The 22,901-nt window shown below is 38.2% G+C and overlaps 1 protein-coding gene across 12 annotated transcripts in view; it reads right to left on the reverse strand.

The window, feature by feature from the left end:
• Nucleotides 1–374: 374 nt before the first annotated feature.
• The window catches only part of LOC136201300 (gamma-soluble NSF attachment protein), a 28,455-nt gene continuing 5,928 nt past the window's right edge, over nt 375–22,901 (reverse strand). Inside the window, exons 5-10 of one of the 12 annotated variants that reach the window (XR_010673782.1) lie at nt 20,716–20,853; nt 9,956–10,034; nt 9,680–9,759; nt 2,660–2,789; nt 925–1,095; nt 375–792 (exon numbers count right to left, since the gene is read on the reverse strand). Coding sequence is in view for 7 of the 12 variants with exons in the window: in XM_065991936.1 (XP_065848008.1) it covers nt 1,092–1,146; nt 1,243–1,319; nt 2,660–2,789; nt 9,680–9,759; nt 9,956–10,034; nt 20,716–20,853 (559 nt within the window). In the remaining 5 variants the exon portion in view is untranslated. The other 11 variants (XM_065991957.1, XR_010673791.1, XR_010673783.1 and 8 more) reach the window with 11 other exon arrangements.

A 22,901-nucleotide genomic window follows, 5' to 3' on the forward strand; every position in this document is an offset into this window, starting at 1 on the left:
CTAGCTTAAAAATTAGGATCAAACCAACCCAAAATATAATTTAGTCCATTTTGATTCGGTTTTTTCAGTCTTTGAGTTTTCGGTTCGGTTCTGCTCGCCCCTAGTGTCGTCCAACTAGATTAGGTGTGTGGTGTGGACCACTTATATTTATGAAAAAAAATATATATTTTAATTAAATAAATATATTTGTATTGATTATTTTATTGAACTATAATTTAAATAGCTTTGAATTAGTCCATGGGCACAATCATTATCTTCTACATTTCCTACAACTACCCCAAACTTTTCTCCCTTAATTTTCTCCGATTTTTTCCTCAATGTTTTTAAATAAAAAGGTTGTATCAAAACATTTCAGGGATATTGAACCAGAAATATTGAATAATTCTGAATCTTGCAAATCAAAATGCATTCGCAATGTTTGATTAAGTTGTTTTATCCTGAAGGTGACCGACTGATAATCCATACAAGCTACTCACGAAAACTACATAATGGGCCGAACACAACTCACTGTATATTACAAAGAAATGCAGATATGAATACAAACAACCCTTTGAAGCTCAAAATGAGAAAATAACCGGTGAATTATCATTATAGTATATGCTTTTGTACATTCATAATTTAATTTGCGAAGCCAAAACCCACCCAATGTTGTAAAACTATTATCAGACACCCACAGAAAGAAATATACTATGTGAGATCGTGCTCGTCAAGTGGTTCTTCTTGGTCGTTAGAAGCAGCAGCCTTCAGTGCACTAACATCTCCAGTCGGTAGTTTTCTTGCAAGCTTAATTATCTGCAACCAAGTTCTCAGAAAGTCACAACATATTCAGACTCTTATAATCAAGATTTGCAGAGTCAGGTTTGAATAAGAACACACTCAATCAGACCCTCCCCCTTTATTATCTACTTTGCAAGGAGGGACTACCTCTAATGTACTGCAAAAGAAGTTGAGCACTCGCAAACATGTGAAAGTTCCTTTAGAAGCTTAGCTCCCTACCTAGTGCCTGCTCACTACGAAAGTTTCTGCAGCCTGAGATATCATATACTCAATAGGACTGACACGTGCTCCGGCCTTCTCTAATAGAGTTGAACTTATCTGGTCAATTCATGTATATTCAATGACAGTATATTCGTATGAATCAATACTCTGCAATGATGGGGAATACCAGTTAAATGGCGTAGGCAGCTGCATATACACAGCTAGCTACTGTGTCTAGCGGTTTGCTACCACGTATGCACTTACACACTCATAAAATGTATGTCTTTCGAGTTGGAAAGTTCAATGCTGCTCTTGCAGTGTAGATTATGATTTGCAGAGATCTTGGAGAATGCTTGAGCAGGCAGAATATAGTCGTGTTAATGATCAAGAATAAGAGTTCAGTTCTCATATAAGAATACGTCAACTTTTCCAAGAAACACTTTCATGAAATGGGTATCTATATCAATATATGATTGTTTTGATAACTAGTTATCCATTTGATGATTGTGCACAACAATGCTTAGCTTATGCCATTAAAATCTCCTGCTATTAAGAGCAGAGAAATATGGTTCAAATGTGACAAAATCTTCTTAAGACGATATCATTCAGGGTGGTACTTTGCAGGAGTTCTGGAGAAATAAAAAATAACTATCAAGTTACCATGTGTTTTACCTAGGAATATAAGTTGTTTTATAATTTACGTACTACCTTTGTCAACGAATATAGGCACAAAGTCAACTTCTGAAAATCTCATAAAACAGGCACTACTCTGTTTTTAAATTAACTGTAATTTGTTAATTTACTATTATACTCTTAATTTTAATGGCTTAAAATCACTACAACATTTAGGGTAATTAAAAATTTAATTTTTGAGTAGTAGCTATGAAAAGATCAAAAATGTATTTTTCAACTTTCAAGGGATAGATAATGTTAAGGGTAAATAATTTATTAGTCCCCCCTCTTTTTTACCTGACACATTGTTTAGTCTCCTTATTTTGAAAAACACATCATAAGGTCCCTATTTTTTGTCAATATTAACCCTTTAGTCCTTCTGTCTATTTTTTTTTTTTTAGATTTTTAACCATTATAATTGACATAAACAGACAGACGGAAAATAACATAGTAACATGGTCATTTTGTATCGTACTATCGGTTAAAAATCTAAAAAAAATAGACAAAAGGACGAAAGAGTTAATATTGACAAAAGATTGGAACCGTATAATGTGTTTTTCAAAATATGGGAACTAAACAGTATGTTAGTAAACAAGTGGGGACTAATAAATTATTTACCCATGTTAAACATCCAAACTTGTTTACTATTACCGATCTGCGTAGTTTGATGCATCAACATCCATTTAAAATACAGCTCCTGATGTTTTTTGTCCATGTAAATCACTGAATGTATTTTAAATATTTATGCGCTCTAAATTAATTATATACCTATTAGTAAAAGGGTAGTTAGGAAAATATAAAATAAAATTTATTGCTCAGACAATATGTGAAAAATAATGTGCTTATATTTGTGGGGGCGGTGAGAGTATTAGATAAACCAACCGCTTCTAGATACTGTAGAAGTCCAAGCCCTTGAAAATGAGTGCATTTCAGAAACAAATTTGTCATTATTAACAAGATTGGTATGTGCATTTAAAGCAAATAGCGTCAGAATAAATAAAACACTTACGACATTGTCAAGATGTTTAACAGTGCTAGACTGAGCAAGACGCCTGATCTCTTCAATATCACCTTCTATATAAGCAGCAAACAGTTTACTAGCACATCGATTCTGATCACTGCACAAAAACGCATCAACCCTGGAAAGAGCCAAGAACAGTATTTTAATCACTAAAGAAGATAAGGTAAATGAATAAACTAATAGTACTAAACTCTGCATTCGTGATTAAAAAAAAAGTGATCATAAAACGGCTGATTGTTTCAGATATCATGAAAAAAAGAACCCTCGCCAACTTTTTAAATTAATGATGCACAATAGATAAAGAACAAAGATCTATATACGGCCGTATTAATTATGAATTTTATTACAATGTAAGTATCATCACATATCAGGAGGAAGAATGGACTTTGGACATATTTGCTGGAAAAAACCAAATCAGGACTAGTGACAATTCAATATTTAGAGTAGAAAAACTTCCTAAAAGGAAAAGCTAATTCCAATCGGTACATAAATTGAAACCTAGCAGAAGAAATACATGAGACTTGATCACAACACCAATGAGTGATCTTGTATTTTAGCTCAATTGATACACTCGTCTGTAATTATGGAAGGGCGTTATGTCCTGCACTCCCAGATTTCCTTCAAAACTGTCTCTAGAAACCAAAACAAGAAAAATAGTGTGTGAAATACTACCTCTGTCCTAAAAAGATAGTCCATATTCCTACTTTAGTCCGTCCCGAATTATAGTCCACTTTCCTTTTCAGTTTTTCCTTTTTCTTTTCCCCTCAGTATATCCAACTACAACGTACACTGTTATTTGCAAAATATGGAAGAAATTTATAATATCTACTTGGAACCTAAATTGGCCTATAATTATCAAATTTAAGTAGGGATATAAGGAAAAGGAAAAAAAACATAATTAAGCCCCTGAACTTCACCTGTTTTAAGGATCAAGTCCCTGATCAATTATTTTTCCACATTGAGCCCTTGATCATTGATTTTGTTATGGATTTGACCTTTATTTAACTTTTCCGTCGAGTTTGGGAGAGGAAAAGATCGATTTGGCGATTCTAATTCTGAAAATCACAAAATGGGAGAGAAGAAGATCAAGTTTGGAAGAACCTACATTAAGCCGAATCACCCTAACGATGCGTGCCACCCAAACTCGACGGAAAAGTTAAATAAGGGCCAAATCCATAACAAAATCAATGATCAAGGACTCAATGTGGAAAAATAATTGATCAGGGACTCAATCTTTAAAACAAATAAAGTTCAAGGGCTTGATTATGCTTTTTACCTAAGGAAAACTATATGTAAAATTTGTCCTTAAACCATAATAACTATAATTTTTTTAAACGATGTGAAGCCTGAAACTAGACTATCTTTCTGGACAAAGGGAAAAGTAAATAAGAACTTTTGCAGTTTCTTTTTTTGTATTGTTCAATAATACAAATTATTTTATCACCCACAAAAATGACCCTAAAAATCATCCTTTATCCCCAGCTGTTTTTGCTCGCCAAGATTGATTATCAAATGCACTAGACAAATTGATTCGAAATCACATAAATTCCAAAATATACTCTGCAAAAATATACAAAGGGAACAGTTGATACCCCCAAAAAAGACACAAGAAATTAAAATTTGTAGCTTATTGTGATAGATGAGATCAATTCCCATTGTTAAACTTAGACTTCTTATTTGATTCTCTGTGATCCCATGATACCCAGCCTATCTGTCAAACTTACTCTAGCTAATTTGAGAGAGAGAGAGAGAGAGAAACCACTACAAAAGAGAGAAATAACCAAAAGCCTCTTGACAATGTCATTGAGTGAGCTTTAGTTGGAAGGTGAATATACACTGTAAAATTATAAACCGTTTTTAGAACAAGATTTTGATGAAGAAAAGAGGTTTATTGAGATGATGGCCTCCTGAAGGAGCAGCAAAAGACAGTATTCGAAACCAAGAAAACTATATCAGTCTTTAACCCTTTGGTCAAAATCCTTAGCCACCCCCATGTCACCCACACACATTCCAGCCAATAGAAAGAAGCTCTAGATAAGCCATATACGTAAACTAATCAACGGAGATTCCTTGACAACATGATGAATTGAAACTGTAACCACACAAGGGTTATTTGAAAGTGTTTTCTTATTTAACTCCAAGGTATTACAAGTGTATATATATATACAAACAACAATTAATTCCCAACTACTTACTTAAATGCCAACTACTAACTATATCTAATTAATACTGTAACACTCCCCCTCAAGCTGGAGCATAGATATTTATCATGCCCAGCTTGTTACAAATATAATTGACTCGAGTTCCTGATAAAGCCTTGGTGAACACATTTGCTAATTGACTTCCGGTTCTGACATGTGGAGTTGTGATTGTACCATCCTCCAACTTCTCTCGAGTAAAATGCCAGTCAACTTCTATATGCTTTGTTCTTTCATTAAACACATAGTTATTTGCAATATAGATAGCTGCTTTATTATCACAATATAACTTCATTGGTTTTATCTGGTCAAACCCAATTTCGCCAAGTAGACGACGTAACCACACAAGTTCACACGTAGACTGTGTCATAGCTCGGTATTCAGATTCTGCACTGGATCTAGAAACTACACTTTGCTTCTTACTCTTCCATGAAACTAGATTTCCCCCAACAAATACACAGTACCCAATAGTAGAGCGTCTGTCTGACAAATCTCCAGCATAGTCTGCATCGGTGAAGCCTTCTGCGATGTGATGTCCATGATTTTGATATAACAAGCCTCGTCCAGGAGCTCCCTTTAGATACCTCAGGATGTGAGTAACAGCATCCCAATGCGTTGTCCTAGGTGAGGACATGAATTGACTTACCACACTCACAGGAAATGAAATGTCAGGACGAGTAATTGTGAGATAATTCAGTTTGCCCACAATTCTCCTGTATTTCTCTGGTTCTTTGAGTAAGTCACCATCATCAGACTTCAACTTCACATTGGGCACCATTGGAGCATCACAAGTCTTTCCCTCAATTAGACCTGCATCTTTCAAAGCCAGGAGGTTGCTCCATATAAACCTCTTCATTCAGGTCACCGTGCAAGAAAGTATTTTTAACGTCCAGTTGATGAAGCTCCCAATTGTAAGTGGCAGCTAAAGAAATGAACAGACGGACAGAAGTGAGTTTGGCAACAGGAGAGAAAGTATCGAAATAATCAAGACCATAAGTCTGGGCATAGCCTTTAGCAACCAAGCGAGCCTTCACTCGAGCAACAATACCATCAGGATTCATCTTAACAGTCCAGATCCACCGAGCACCAATTTTCTTCCGATCTTTTGGTAAGTCCACAAGGTCCCAAGTGTGATTTTGTTCGAGTGCCTTCGGTTCTTCTTTCATTGCCACTAGCCAATCAGGATGATTCATAGCCTCTGAAATGGATTTTGGAACTGCAATGGAATCTAAGGTAGCTACAAAACACTTGGAAGGGGGTGATAAGGCATTATAAGAAACAAAGGAGGAGATAGGGTAAGTGCAAGACCTTGTACCTTTCCGAAGAGCAATAGGGAGATCAAGACTGGGTTCAGATGAAGGTGTAGGATCTGGAGCCGAAACAGATGAGGTATCATTGGTGACTGGTCCTCGAGCAGGTGTCGTAACCGCAGGCTGCACACGCCTAGAATAAACGTGACGAATAGGACGAGGGACAACCAGTTCACTTACAGTATAGATCAAAAAATCATCATCAGTATCAGCAGGAAAAGAGGGTGAAGGGGAAGATGGACGGAAGAAAGACGTATTCTCAAAGAACGTGACATTGGCCGACACAAGATAGCGCCCCAAGGATGGAGAGTAACAACGGTACCCTTTTTGACTTCGAGAATATCCCAAAAAGACACACTTGAGATATTTGGGGTCAAGTTTGGAGACTTGAGAACGAATATCGTGTACAAAACAAGTACACCCAAAAATACGAGGGGCAAGAGAAAATAAAGATTGAGAAGGAAACAGGATAGAGTATGGAATCTGACCCTGAAGAACAGCGGACGGCATACGATTGATGAGGTAACAGGCAGTGGAAACAGCATCTGCCCAAAACACTTTCGGGACTTGCATTTGGAACATGATAGCCCGGGTGACTTCAAGTAAATGGTGATTCTTCCTTTCAGCTACACCATTCTGTTGTGGTGTAACAACACATGACGTTTGATGAAGAATACCATGTTGTAGAAGGTATGACTGAAAAGTACTGGATAAGTATTCTTTGGCATTGTCACTTCGCAAAATACAGATATTTTTATTAAATTGAGTTTTAATCTCAGCATGAAAAGCACAAAAAAACAGTAAATAAATCTGAACAGCGCTTCAAATGATAAAGCCATGTAACTCGAGAAAAATCATCCACAAAAGTCACAAAATAACGATAACCAAGTTTAGAAACAATAGGACAAGGACCCCACGCATCAGTGTAAACTAAATTAAAGACAGACTCAACATGTTTATTTATTCGAGGAGAATATGGGACTCGATGGTGCTTAGCAAACTGAAATGCTTCACACTCCAAAATAGAGTTCCTTGGAAGACTCGGACACATTTTCTGCAAGACAGGAAGAGATGGATGACCAAACTGACAATGAAGCTGCAACAGAGAGGAGCTTGTACAGGCAATTGGTCTTGGCACCGCTTCAGTGGAGTCAAGAACATACAACCCATTCACCAGTTTCCCTCTACCAATATTCTGTTTCGTCCCAAGATCCTGAAAAAGGCAATAATTTGGGAAGAAAACAACACAACAATTAAGGGCTTTAGTGAGTTGACTAACAGATAACAGATTAAAAGGAAATTGAGAAAGACATAAAACAGAGGATAAAGAGATTTTGAAGGTAGGATGAGCAGTTCCATGACCATTTACAGGAGCGGTGGCTCCATTAGCTAAAGTAACAGATGGCAGATTGGCATTAGAATCAAAAGAAGAAAGAATACTTGTGTTACCAGTCATGTGATCGGTAGCACCAGAATCAATAACCCAACTACGGGATGAGGTGGAGAGACAAGCAGCCCGATTACCTGTATTAGCCAAAGCAGTAGTGGCGGACTGGGAGGCACCATGATCAAGAGACAGTTGCTGAAGTCGAGCATATTCATCAACAGAGATAGTGACAGTAGGAGTAGAAGACGAAGATTGAGGGGACGGTAGGATACCATCACCAGCAGCAATGTGAGCAAACTTCCGATTGTTACTTTTCTGAGGCCGACCATGTAGCTTCCAACAGTTCTTCTTAATATGTCCTTTACCGCAATGATGGCATAACTGAGGACCACTTTGAGAGATACGGTGAGTAGTCGAATTCTGAGGACCACTTTGAACTCCATGTGTCGCATTGCTCACCAGAGCCATTGTCTCTTGAGACATCACATCAGACGTTTTTTCAATATCCTTACACACAGGAAGAAGTCGACCATAGAGGTCAGCAAAGGAGGGAAGTGTCCCACTGGTCAATATCTGGCTGCGTGCTATTTCAAATTCAGGACCAAGACCCTCAAGAAATCCAAGAACAAATATACGATCATCATCCTCTTGCATCTGCTTAACATCGGCTGTCATAGGAAATCGAGTCCGCTTCTCCTCACAAATCTGCTTACATTCATTATAATACTGAAAGAAGGTGCGACCCTTTCTCTAAGGACGATAATATGAAGACAACAAGTCATGAACATGAGTCAAGTCTTGTTTACTAGCATACATAGACTCTAAGTATTCCCTGAATCAGATTAAACAGTTTATAGTCTACCATCATCCATTTCTTCCTACTTCCCTGATCATCTCTAGGTGGAGGATTATTACTCAAATGATCCCCCAAATCAACACTATTAATGTACAGAGTAATAGTACGTTTTCACTGAGTGTAATCCTTAACTCCAGTCAATTTTCTGTTCGTAATTCGAGTGGTACCAATAGTAATTTCAGTCATGACTTTCTTACCCCTTTCCTCACTCATTCTCAATCCAAGCAAATGACAATTACCACCAAAAATTCAAATAAGAGGACCAAGATAAAAGTAGAGCAAATATAGCAACCTCAATTGAAAAGAAAAATCAGATCAGAAATATGAGTCAACCCGAACACAAGCCGGAGCAACCACAAAGAAGGAGACTGACCGGAGTTGCCACAACGAGAAACTAACCACACAGACGGGCCGGAGATACAGAGGCAAGGCAGGGAGAAGAAAAACGGCGGGGAACGGAGCAGCCACGCGCCCTCACGCGCCGGCAAGTGGGCGGCACGTCGGAATCAAAGGCGGCGCGTGAGCCCTACGCGCGGCCTTTCTGGTTGCCGGAGTTGTGCGACCCGACAGATCGGCGGCAGAGGAATCCAATGGAGGGGGCGGTGAGATGAACGGAGGTGTTTGAAAAAACGACTTCCAACCCGGACCGTCGTTTACCGTTCAAACTCAGAGAAACAACTTCCTAAGCCAAAATGCTTGGCTCTGATACCATGTAACCACACAAGGGTTATTTGAAAGTGTTTTCTTATTTAACTCAAAGGTATTACAAGTATATATATATATACAAACAACAATTAATTCCCAACTACTTACTTAAATGCCAACTACTAACTATATCTAATTAATACTGTAACAGAAACAAATACTCCATGAATCCTCCATTTTGCAGGGGTAGTATGATGTTACCATATCATACATTCTTCAAGATCAACCTAAGTGTAGAATAAATGTTCTAAAATATTGTTACACAGACATAATAAATCAACACAGAAGAAAAATCACATACATCTATTATCAGTCATAATTCATTTCACTTAATACATTATGCTTAACAATGGAATTAGTATGGACTGAAATTTTTAGTTATTTAGTGACAACAGAACAAGCTTAGCATCCATAGAAGTATGGAAGACGAATATTATTCCAACAAGATGTTAGCTAGTAGCTGTGCTCCAAACATATCCTCCATGATATTAATTAAACAATACTAAATGAGCACATTTATGTTGGGAGATCCCATAAGAAAAATTTACTTACTGTGAACAGTCATTATAGCACTTTTCTGCTTGCTTGAAATCATCAGCATAAAGATACACTATAATTGCACTAAGATATGCCTGAAAAGAACAAAGATACAGAAAACATTGATATGTGATAAACAATATGTATAAATGCGAAAAGGAGATACACAAGAAGTTAAGATACATAAGAGTAAGAATAGAAGACGAAGAATACTATACAAGACAGAAAGACTAGAACCTCAAATGAGCTATTGAAAAAGAATAATTAAAGATTGATTGATGACTTTCACACCTTGCACTGGCTGTTAATGGCATTGCATTTATCAGCTCCTACACCTAATCTCAATAACAAAGCTGCAGCATCTGTATACCTACATACATTAAAGTCCAATTAATATATCCATTTTCATCAGAAAAAAAAATAGTGCCTATCAAGTGCCAGTTACCCACTTTCAAACAACATATAGCAGTCAAAAACAACACTCCATTGTAAAACAAATGCTGCCATATATTAGATAAATGCCACCATTAGCCACACAAATAGAAACCAAAATAATAGGGATTGGCACAAAAGGGAGCACTATCAACAGTAAAGTCCCTTCAAGCCATCTCGAAAATGTTATCTTTGGATGTGGACGGATATAGTGCACCAGATTAGTTGATATCAGGAAGTTCTTGGAGACGACAATATGGCATGTTGACTAATGCATTTCAGTTCCAAAAATTGCTTTATTTGTCTTAAGTTTATTCAGGAAAAATGTTATCAAGAACCTATAGAGTTGCTGCACAAATCTAGAATAGACATTCAAGATCCTACATGAAAGCTCTGTAAAAATGGATTTCATGCTATGTTACATGAAACAGAAACGGAAACTAAAACCAAAAAAAACGATGTGTAAGACATATGGGATATGGAAACGAGGGGGAAACATGTAATTAATAAAATATATGGATATCTATAAATTTTTCAAATTATAAGAATGTATGTTTAATTTTTCTATATAGACGGAGAGATGCTCTGCTAGGGCTTCTCTTCCTTGCGCCATAAGTCTTGCTTTGCACCATGGATTACCTAAGGCAGGCTTCCCTCTTTGCTCATCGGACTCCACCGCCACCTGGTCCCGACAATCTTGATCCTACGAAACAAGGCAACATCAATGTTTCTAAGGATTGAAGCTCTTCCGCAGATATTCTCCTTGGCGATAACAAACATAATGATACTCCTCCATCTTCCACAACTGAAAAACCTTTGATAGCGGATGTAGGAGAATTCACTACGATAAAGATTTCTCATAAACTTTACAACCAGAGGGTTGAACACTGTAAGTTCTCCGTTATTGGCCGTATCACTATAGCTAAAGGGGAAACTCCGTGGTGGCATGCAGATTTGAAAAAGAAGCTTAATGGAATTTGGGATCGTAGCATGGATTGGAAACTGCTTTCCCTTCGACGTGGATTTTACCATATTATCATGCCAAATGAGGAAGTAGCATAGCTTGTTTGGGGAAAATGTGCCTTATCTTTTGTTACGGAACAGAATGTATTTCAACTGTCAGTCCTAGTATAGAGTGCCCAGCATGAGTTCCCTTATCCTGTCTCCTTATCAGTAGCATCGGTGTGTGTAATTAGGTGTGTATAAATAAGAACTAAAGTGTAATGTTGATGTATATAAGGCTTCTTCCCTCTTTCTCTGATCTCTTCTTCCTCTGATATGGTGTCTCAAGAGACAATGGCAAGGGGTTAAGGGAGGTCCTCAAAATTTCACTCGTAACCGTACATCTTAAAATCCTAGGATATGCCATCACTGTGGAGGTGAAGGTTATATGAAGAAGTATTGTTGGAAGCTGCATGATCGCCCTGGGCAAAATGGTTCGAAGAAAATTTGCAAATTTGGTCGTGATGGTATCCTACCATTCCCCAATCTTATGCTCCAACTATCACAATTTCAGTTGATGAATATGCTCGTCTTCAGCAACATCATGGTGTTCCTCAGTCTACCACTGCTTTGACTGACACAAGAAATCATGTTGCTTGCCCCTCCACATCGCCCCGTAGTTGGGTTATTGATTCTGGTGCTACAGGCAACACCGGTATTCTTTCTTCTTTTCATGCCTCTACCAATCTATCATCTGTTACTTTAGCCAATGGGGCTACGACTCCTGTAATTGACATGGAACAGCTCATCCAACCTCCAAAACTTCCTTATCCTTTGTTTTGTGTTTGTCTCAATTTCCTTTTTATTCATTATCTGTTAGTCAACTCATCAAAGCTCTTAATTATTAGTAGAGGGAATCTGGTGAATGACGTGTATGTTCTTGACTTTTCGATTTAGTTCACAACGATGTCGTCTCTTCCTGTGTTGCAGAAAATGTGTCCTAGTCTTCAGCGGGAATCTAATTTGGAACGTGAAGCTTGTCAGTTTGCTAAACATCATTGGGTACCATAATCCCTTAGAATAAATAATCGTGTTGAGTCTGTTTTCGATTTAGTTCAAAAAATGTGTGGGTTCCTTCTCTTGTTGTGTCTAAACTTGATTATCGATATTTTGTGACCTTTGTGGATGATTTTTCTAGAGTAACACAACTTTATCTTTTAAAACATCGTTCTGATTTATTGACTATCTTTTGTTACTTTTATGCTGAAATTATGAACCAATTTAATAAGAATATTTGCATTTTGCGAAGTGACAATGCCAAAGAGTATTTATCAAACATCGTGTGTTGTCACCCGTCAACAAAATGGGGTGCCTAAATGTAAGAATCGACATTTGTTAGAAGTCACCCGAGCTATAATGCTTCAAATTCAGGCTCTTAAAGTCTTTTTGGTAGATACATTTTCCACTAGTTATCTCAACAACTGTATGCCTTGTGCTGCCCTTAAGGGTCAAATCTCATACACTGTTCTGTTGCTTCTGCTTCCTTCTCAGGCTGTGTTTTCTCTTGCACCTTGAATCTTCGGATGAACTTGCTTCATTCAGGATATGCTTTCCCAAATATCAAAACTTGATCCCAAATCTGTTAAGTGCGTCTTGTTGGGCTATTCTCGATTCTAGAAAGGATATCGATGTTACTCTCCATCATTGGAGCATTATCTTGTGTCTGCATATGTCACATTCTTTGAAAATACACCGTATTTCCATCCACCGTCATCTTCCTCGCTTGTTCCCTCCGGTGACACTAACGATGATTTCGAATCTACACTATAAGTGAACAGGTTGTTTCTCCTCCCTCTCGGCCTTCCCTTGTGATTTCCCAAAATCACCTAGCCACTAATAGTGAAATTTGTGTGGACACACCGAATGACAAAAAGATTGTGTTGCACACTTCCGTAGTTGAAAATCAAGTTGGCTCTCCACCTATTCGTGCAACTCAAAAGAAAGTTAATAGCGGGAAAGCACTTGTTAGTGACGTCACGCCAAATATGAGCAAGGGTTGATGTTAATGTTGGTTCTTCATGGGTGGACGAGTGTGAAGCACAGGGGTGAATGGGCAAATGTTTAGCGTAAAATGAAGTCCTTTAAGGTGACATCTCAGGCCAACTAGTCAAATATAACATGTCTGATTTCTTTGTTGGTGCACATATCTGGCCTGTCGAACTAATTTGTTTCATACTCTTCTACGGATAAATCAAGGAAATTTTCCATATGTTTATTGATAGGAATTCAAATACCAAAATGAAAATAGAAAAGAGAAATGCTGATATATATTGATATAGAGAAGATAAACAATGATAAACAATGGATAGAACGGATGTTCTAATCCCCCAGGAGAAACCTCCCTCTCTACTAGGTAGAGCCACAGCAATGAGCAGCCAAACTACAATGTAAAACCTCTCTCCTTTTCTCCCTTCCCTAACCCTTCCTTATGTACTAATCCCTCATACCCTAGACACATGTACTAACATCTTATACCCGAAATATCCTTATCCCATATACCTCACCCCTTCTAGAATATTCCTGCTATGGACTAGACTATGCTCTATCATTACCCACCCCTTCAAACAGTCTTGTCCTCAAGACTGGAGTCAAGAGGAACGTTTGTTGAATGTCGATCCCTCTTGTAATCATCCATGCAATCAACCATTGAAATGTTGTTGTATCTTTAAGCGTTAAAGTCATGTGTCGTACTTCACACTGCACCTTTGGCACTCCTCCATGGTTCCAAATAATGAAGCAATTAGCAAATGCAAACTGAAACTCCTCGCCACGGCTGATTTTTGATAGTATTGCAATCGAGCACACTGCTTCTCCTTTCCACTTTACAGCCTCTTCAACCTTACAGTACGAATAACGAATTGAACCTTGAGTGCTATTGAGAATTGGAGATATGGGAAGTTCTGAAAAAGAACCTTCCTTTTTTGTTACTTCTAGGACAATTTCATATTCAATGAATTTTTGAACTAGATTCCAAGTATGCACTTGACGTGGTGTCAACCCTTCTTCCATCCTCAACATCTCTCCTTGGCTTTCCCCAATATTATTTAAAATTAATAGACCAAAAGATCCTTTCCCACTTTCAATCCAAACACCAACTTTGAGCAATAAAATTGTGTCAATATCAATTATTTCCATGTGCAGTTCATCACTCAATAGCATGGAAGTATGGGTCAGCAACCCATATTTGTTCTGACTATTCTCCTTGCCTCCTTGAATGCATATATAGCCAAATTCTATGTGTCTGTATTCCAAGGCCAATTCCAAAAAATTGGTGGAGACGTGGCAATATACTATACTCTCAACAAATTCCACAAATATTGAAAGATGGCCCATCCACCGCTTCATGATACTAAAAAAGTAAGGCCACATCATGAGACCTTTCTCTCCCACTAACTTTGATTGTATCAACAAATAACCATGTCTTTTACAGGTGTCACAAGGAACTAAATGGTGTTGTGGTATTTTGAAGACCCCACTATGAGTCTCCATAAATATATAAATAAAATACCCAAGTTTGGATTCATTTGTACCTTGCAATTTTTCTGCCAGACTAGTTACTGCCCAAGCATCAAACTCTCTGCTATGCCCAACAATCCACTGTTCTTGTCTCTGCACCAAAAAATCGACAATCTCACCCTCAACCAAAGAAACTCCCTCATTCACACTTTGGCCAGCCCAACACATATAATATTCTCGCGGTTCCACTTTCGGCGATTTACCTTGACCGGTATCCACAATAACTGCGGCCCATATATATTTTTTGAGAAAATACAAGCCAATCTTTGTCCTCTTCTCGTACCCAACTCCATCTCTTGGAATCTGCGAGAACAATCTCCCTTCTTCACTTAGAACTGTCTCCAGCCATTGCATCCCTTCTAAGCAAGGGTAATCGGCCGTCATTTCATCAACTCCACAGTAAGAGGCCTCCTTTGAAAGCAGAGTGCCTTTCATCGGAATTTCTGCTTCAGCTCTTTGTTGGGGTGGCAGGCTGGTCGCCGGTCGCCGGAGATCCTTCATAGCCTCCTTAAGAAATTCCTCTGCCCGTTTGTTAGGCAAACGCTGCTTCTTCTCATCAATTTCTAGAACTTGTTGGTTATCAAAGGTAGGAACAGTAGATGAACCCAAATTAACAAGGACGATAATTTCCGCCCCTTGTTGCTTCACCGCATCACCATCATTTTTGCTCTGTTTCTGCGTACCTAAAACAGAGAGAAATTGTTGTATAGTACTTTCATCCTGACCCGTGTCGAGAACAGGTGGATTACACGCGATGGGTTCCTTAGATGGGTTAAACGGTGCGTTTCTTCCTCCCCGTGCAACTTTTGTCATGCAACACATGTAAGACAAAATGGGTATTGAATTAGTTCTGTACACATCACTTGTGGTCCCCAATTGACAATATCCCTTTTGTTCCTCTAGGTCACCTTCTTCCTGATGCACACTCATCACCGACCGCAGCTGCAATTTCTTCTCCTCTTCTCCTTGCCGTGTTAATTTCTCCTCCATTTGTTGTACTTGCGAGATCTCATCGATAATGAATTCCTCCCCTTGTTGCTTCACCCCGTCACCTTCATTTTCCCCATTTTTCAAATCTGACTTCATAACTTCCATAGTTTCTGCTTCTCTGTATGCTATTTCCCCATTAGGAGTTTCAAAACTTCCAAATCTCTCTAGAAAAAACTCCTTGAATTGAAACCAAGTTAAATATGGATAGATTTCAGAAATAAGATCAAACCAATATTTGCCGAAAACCTCCAAACACTGTCGAACTACAGCGAGTCGTTGATTCGTCGGTGTTCGGTTGAACTTCAAGTATCTTTCAATGCGCTTTAACCATTCCTCTGGATCCTTGCCAGAAAAAATAGGGGGTTCCGTCAAATCTCGAAGTATCTCAGTCATCTCCCTCAAAGTTTCCGTCATTTTCTCACAACTACTCACAAATCTATCAGTAGCTTCTGTATTTTCCATGACGCCGGTCTAATACATCCGGCATGTCGGACCAATGATAGGAATTCAAATACCAAAATGAAAATAGAAAAGAGAAATGCTGATATATATTGATATAGAGAAGATAAACAATGATAAACAATGGATAGAACGGATGTTCTAATCCCCCAGGAGAAACCTCCCTCTCTACTAGGTAGAGCCACAGCAATGAGCAGCCAAACTACAATGTAAAACCTCTCTCCTTTTCTCCCTTCCCTAACCCTTCCTTATGTACTAATCCCTCATACCCTAGACACATGTACTAACATCTTATACCCGAAATATCCTTATCCCATATACCTCACCCCTTCTAGAATATTCCTGCTATGGACTAGACTATTCTCTATCATTTATTTAGGATTATTTTTTGGTGCTCGTAGGAGGAGTTGGCTTCAACCTACAGATGTAGTCGTCTTGCGAGTTAGTGAGGAGATTCTATATCGATGGTAGGTAGTGTTGCTTAAAAGTGTTATTAGTTGTTCGTTCTTACACCCTTTTGTTATTTATAAGTGGCCTACTTTGCTTTCTCAGCTAAGGCTAAGAGAAATTTTCTTTCGATATGTTACTAGTGTTGGGAAGACTGAAGAGTTCCCTATTACGATTGAAGTGCATCAAGGTTCCGCACTAAGCCCATTTCTTTTTGCCATCGTTATGGATGAACTAACAAGTTCACTTCAAGATGGTATACCATGGTGCATGCTGTTTGCAGATGATATTGTGTTGGTTGATGAGACGAAAGAAGGAGTGGAGAGGAAGTTGGAACTATGGAGACAAACTCTAGAATCTAGAGGCTTTAAGTTGAGCCGAAGTAAGACAGAATATTTGGAGTGTAAGTTTAGCGGCCATAGGAGTAGGGAGGCAGGGACAATCACCCTAGATGGGAGAGTTGTTCAGGCCTCGGATTGCTTCCGATATTTAGGATCTATTATCCAAACGGATGGAGAAGTAGATGGAGATGTTGCTCATAGGATTAAAGCTGGTTGGTCGAAGTGGAAGAGTGCTACGGGTTTCCTTTGTGACCCCGGCATGCCTGATAGATTGAAGGGAAAATTCTACCGAACGGCAATTAGACCAGCATTGTTATATGGTACGGAGTGTTGGGCAGTGAAACACTGCCACATACATAAGATGTCGGTGGCGGAGATGCGTATGTTGAGATGGATGTATGGTCATACGAGAAAGGATCGGGTGAGTAATGAAATAATTAGGACAAAAGTAGGGGTCACATCTATTGAGAATAAAATGAGAGAAAACCGACTAAGGTGGTTTGGCCATGTGAGACGTAGAGCGCTTGATGCGCCGGTTAGGAGAACCGAAGAGTGGCAAAGGGATGTAGTGGTGAGGGGTAGGGGAAGACCTAACCAAACTTGGAGGGTGATCGAGAGTGATATGAGTTTACTGGGAATTGAGGAAAATATGGTAGTGGATAGGACGGAGTGGAGGGAGCGAATTTGTGTCGCTGACACGACTTGATTTCACGGTTTTATATGATGGTTCATGTTAGCCGACCCCGAATCATTTCGGGACTAAGGCTTTGTTGTTGTATGTATGTTACTACCCAAAAACTTGTCATAGTTTCGTGAATAAATGTTGTTTCCCAGTTTGGGAACGGGCCTAGGCCTCTAGATTCTAGACAATCTTAATTCACCTACGTTACACAGCCTCATTTGGAATATGATTCAAGGGGATGGCTTTGTTGCTAACTTGCTCCATTCTCGATTCCTCTCCCTAGGTGGTCTGTCAAAGAAAACTCCAATTTTCTCCTCGGTTTGGGGCTCTTTAAAAAGTAGCTATACGGAATCTAGGCATTATGTTTTTGGGGTTATTGGAAAGAATTCAAAACAAAAGTTCTCGACTGGTGAGTGGATCATTCCGACGGTTGCCAATCAGGTCTATATTCCTTTAAACGAGCACGTTTCTCTCGGCACCTGTTTTTTATTTTCTCGACTCCTTCAGCTTCCACTCCCTGCACAAGTGGTAGATGAGATTCGGACGGTAGCAATTTCAAATTCGGAGGACGATCTTTGTTGACAGCTTCGAGTAATGCGCTTTTTACAGTTAAAAGCATTTTGAAGGTTGTTCACTTTCAAGGACAGCAGGTTCACTAGAGTTCGGACAGAGTTGCTCCCTCTGTCTTGTTATCTCGCTTACTAGAAGGTTGTTCTTGGGAAGTTGCGAACAAGTGATCTTTTGCAAGAAAAAGGGTTTGTTCTTGCTTCTTGATTTTGTTTATGCTGAGTTACTTTAAAATCTCATGATCATCTCTGTCTCTTGCTTGTTCTCTCAATCTATCTGGTGGGCTATTTTTAGCGTTTTTAATGTGGCCATCGATTGCTATTCCACTATTAAAAATCAAAATCTTGAAGGCAGTGAGTGTTTCTCACCGCACACGTTTTTTTCTCTTTGGAATAGGTATTATTACGACGGTTTGGGTAATCTGGATGACAAGAAACAATTGCATTTTTAATGGCATTGCTTCGCAAATTTCTATGGCTTTGAACTTCAAAGGAACGATGTTAAATGGGTCATGACCCATTTTGACACCTACTTTGAAGCGGGTTTTGAAATGGGTTAAAGACACGGATTTCTTTTGAAGGAACGATGTCAAATATCACACTTGTCCATCTTAAGTATGTTTGCTATTTACTCCAAGACCTCCTTCTCATCTCATCTTATCTTAGTAAGGTGGCCCCCGAGGGGGGTTTCGCACCTGCAAAGGCTTTCCTTAAAGCTTGTTTGCTATTAAAGCTGCTACTGCGAATAATTGGTTTCCTCTTTAGGTTGAATGTGAGTCTATGCTCGTGGTCGAGTTACTCAAGCAACGCTCTAAAGCTATGCACTGGAAATCTAATTCAATACAGAATAATAATTATCATTTCAACACGATAAACAAAAGGGTAATTAATTTATTAGTCCCTATATTTTGACAAAACACACTGTTTAGTCCCTGTATTTTCAAAAACACATAGTAAGGTCCCTAACCTTTTTCTCAATGAACTGTTTAGTCCTTCCGTCTGTTTGTTAGATTTTTTACCGTTTATGACTTCGGAAATAACTCAATTACCCTTTACTATTTACCTTCAAACTTTAGAAGAGAAAATCCAATTTAAAAGAAGAAGCTATTTGTATGGAGAACAAGAAAAAGAAAAAGTCCAATGCTTACGAATTTGAACGATTAAAAAGAAAATCAAGAAGAAGAACACCCAAAGTTGATTTCAGATGCATTAGAGTTTAAAGGAAAGGAAAAGAAGAACGCAAATCCAAATTGACTAACAAAATCTTCATGAGAGTCTAATGGCAGGGACTAAACAGTTCACCGAGAAAAACGTTAGGGACTAAACTGTTCATCGGGAAGAAAGTTAGGGACTTTGTCATGTATTTTTAAAAATATAGGGACTAAACAGTGTGTTTTACCAAAATATAGGGACCAATAAATTAATTACCCTAAACAAAATGTCATATAAAAAAGTTGATCCAAGTCGGTGCCTTAAAGTAGTATGTTGAGTGCATAATATTACAACATTGGAGAACTTCCCAATTGTGAATCCATTATGCATCTCTGCCATGAATATTTAATGATAATAAGGTTCCAAGCTTTACCTGATATGAACCTTTATTGACCACAAAAAATTTATGCATAACAAATACACATTGGGAAATTTGGGGGCACTTGCTGCCATTGCTCCATCAAAGTTTCAACAACATCTAGTGATTCTAGTTTCTACAGAAATTTCACAGACATACATCTTTTTACCGTTGTTCTCCAATAGAAAAGTTTGCCCCATGAACCCTGAGTTCATTAATACTTATGGAATGGTTCATTATTCATGTTTATTTTGATTCTGCTAAGTAAATTAATAGTTTAAATGCAATCGACTACCTCAAACCAAATACAAATATATTAAAAAAAAAAAGGCTTAATGCATATTTACACCCTTAACTTTTTAAAATAACCTATCACACACCTATATTTAGCTTTAAAAACCTATAACACACTTATAGTTGGCTTTAAAAACCTATAACACACCTATAGTTGGCTCATTCGGACCTCCTGCACATCCGTCATCTTGATTAATAAGGTGGCATGTGTGTGCTATAGAAAAAAAGAAAAGCGCGTGAGTTTGTTGTATGCCACCTGACAGATCAACGATTTTATGAGCAGAGGTCCGAATGAACCAATTATAGGTGTGTGTGTGATGCGTTTTTAAAGCCAACTATAAGTGATAGATTATTTTAAAAGTTCAGGGTGTCAATAGGCAAAACATGCCAAGTTTAAGGGTGTAAAGATACAATAAGCCAAAGAAAAACTATTGATGTAATTTTTTTTAAGGAAAAACAAGTATATCCCTAAGTTTGCCTTCTCTGAAATTATTTCCTGCATCTGCCCTTGCTTATGAATGTATCTGGGTATATTTGGTGAGTCAAGCAAGTGTGCGTGCATGCATGCATGCAAAAGAAGTTTAAATTATCAACACAAGAAAATTAACAAAATAATTTTACAATTGAAATTTGAACATTCTTGAAAGAGTAACAAATGCAATATGTACATATAAAATGAAAAACGGCACTAACGAAAAACTGGAGTGTTAATTATGATTGTATCTTGCTCTAAAAGAAAATGCAACACTTACTTTTCAAGTTTTATATAAACACTAGTGCCGGCACGATATAGATCAAAGGCCATTTGGTCCCTGCCATCCTCCTCGAGAATAGCACAAGCATCAATATACAGTTGAACAGCAGCATCAGGCATAACATCTTCAAGAGCACTGTCATCAGGAAAAAAAAAATATTTCAACTACATTTCAAAGACAATGTAGATTAGTTTGGCAAGTCAAACACTGAAATAGCAAAAGCTACATATCCCAATTCCTATTTTTTTCACCATAAGAATATAGCATGAGCACAAAAATAAAATAAATAATCAGAACGTTAACATCAATACCTACTAAGAATTTGAGCTATGTTATATAGCTTATCATACATTTCAGGGTTGACCCATCAAGAGTTGCAAAGTGTAAATGTAATTAGAAGAAAAAGTAGGACAAGAGATATGAAAAAGGTAAAAGAGAAAACAATCTGATGGAAAACTCACAAATAGCAGTAATAAATAACAAATTTAGATGAAAATAGGAATAGGAAGTTGTAGTGAAATGCAAAGAGGAAAATGATTACAGATAGAATATGATGGAATCAACCCAACACCTCCAGGGATTTCTCCCTCTCTCTTAGCCTCACTAAGAGGCAATATAGAAGAATAAACCTCATATTCCCTGTCACACCGAACGGACTACCATATAACTACCCAACCCTACTCCCTACGGTCTAACTAACTTTTGTCAGCTCAGCCTAACCAGCTATCTTAGGCCTTCTAGAATACACATTAGAAAACTGGTCTAGGAATTACATCTCTTTCAATTCCCCCTCCATTAAAAACTTTATTGTCCTCGAGACGGATGTCCGAAACCTGATTTTGAATGGTGGCAGCATCTTCAACTGAGAGATGTTTGACCTTGTTGATCAATGGAGCGACTTGCAAGAATTGCTTCAGGTGTATAAAAATTAGAGGGGTCTAACTCCAAATCAGAAGGCAATGAGGCTTCAACTGGTTGAGATTGGACAGCTTTCTTAAGTTAGGAAACGTGGAAAACCGGACGAATTTTTGAAGTGGCAAGCAATTGATGACCATATGCTGCAGGACCCAACTTCGCCAGAATCTGAAATGGCTCGTAATATTTAGCTGAAAACTTCTAAATGCAAAGCGACCGAAACTTGGCAGTAAGGGCACAATTTCAGATATACCCACTCTCCTATTGAAAAGTTGACATCCCTCCAATGCTTATTGGCTTGCAATTTCATTTCCTCGTAAATGTGATTTTAGTTGACATAAAGCTTCATTCTGATCTTGTAGCTCTCGCCGAACAAACTCCACCCGCATTTGGAAAAAGAAACTGTACAATGAACGGCGGCTGTCAGCCATACACAATTTCAAATGGAGAAAACTGATGGAACTGTGAAAAGTTGTGTTATACCAAAATTCCGCCCAAGGAAAGCCCAAACTGACCACAAATGGGACTGGTCAACTGCAAAACAGCATAGATGCGACTCCAGGCCTATGAAGAACCGACACTTCCAGGAGGTCGGGTACCCGTGTCGGACACTCCAGACATGGGGACACGGCGGAACATGCATCGGACACGGAAAAAAGCATCCCCTGTTTGTTTCTTTTCTCTTTAATGGGACAATGGGACACTTCGGGGACACTTTTTACAAAAAGAAAACAAATCTAAACCTGTGACTATCACTTTTGCGATAACCCAATCAAACGCAAATAAAACAAAAAAAGAAGTTAAAAGACATAAAATTAGAAATTAGAAAAGCAGAAACTTATGCTAACTTTCTTCGGCGAACTGTGGGTTCCATCCTTCTTGTTTTCTCTTTTCTGTAATCAGTTTGTTGCTCTCTTCTTTAATCAGTTATTTTCTTTCCTCTCTTCTTTCCTCTTTCGATTCCAGAGTTATTTTCTCTTTCAGTTCCAGTGGGGTCTTGTTCTCCTTTTTTGTAGTTGTTTTTGTTTTAATTTCAGTTAGTGTGACTCAGTGGGTTTCTGAGTTGTTATTATGGATGTTTTTTATGGTTTGTAATGACTTATGAATGTTATTTGTGATATATATATATATATATATATATATATATATCAATTATATATAAAATTGTTATGTCCTGTCGCACCCGTGTCTCGTAATTTTTTAAAAATACTGTATGCCGCACCCGCACCCATGTCGGTTCTTCATAGCTCCAGACATTGTTTATCAGT

This window comes from Euphorbia lathyris, chromosome 1 (genome assembly GCF_963576675.1).
Source record: "Euphorbia lathyris chromosome 1, ddEupLath1.1, whole genome shotgun sequence".
Taxonomy (NCBI): domain Eukaryota; kingdom Viridiplantae; phylum Streptophyta; class Magnoliopsida; order Malpighiales; family Euphorbiaceae; genus Euphorbia; species Euphorbia lathyris.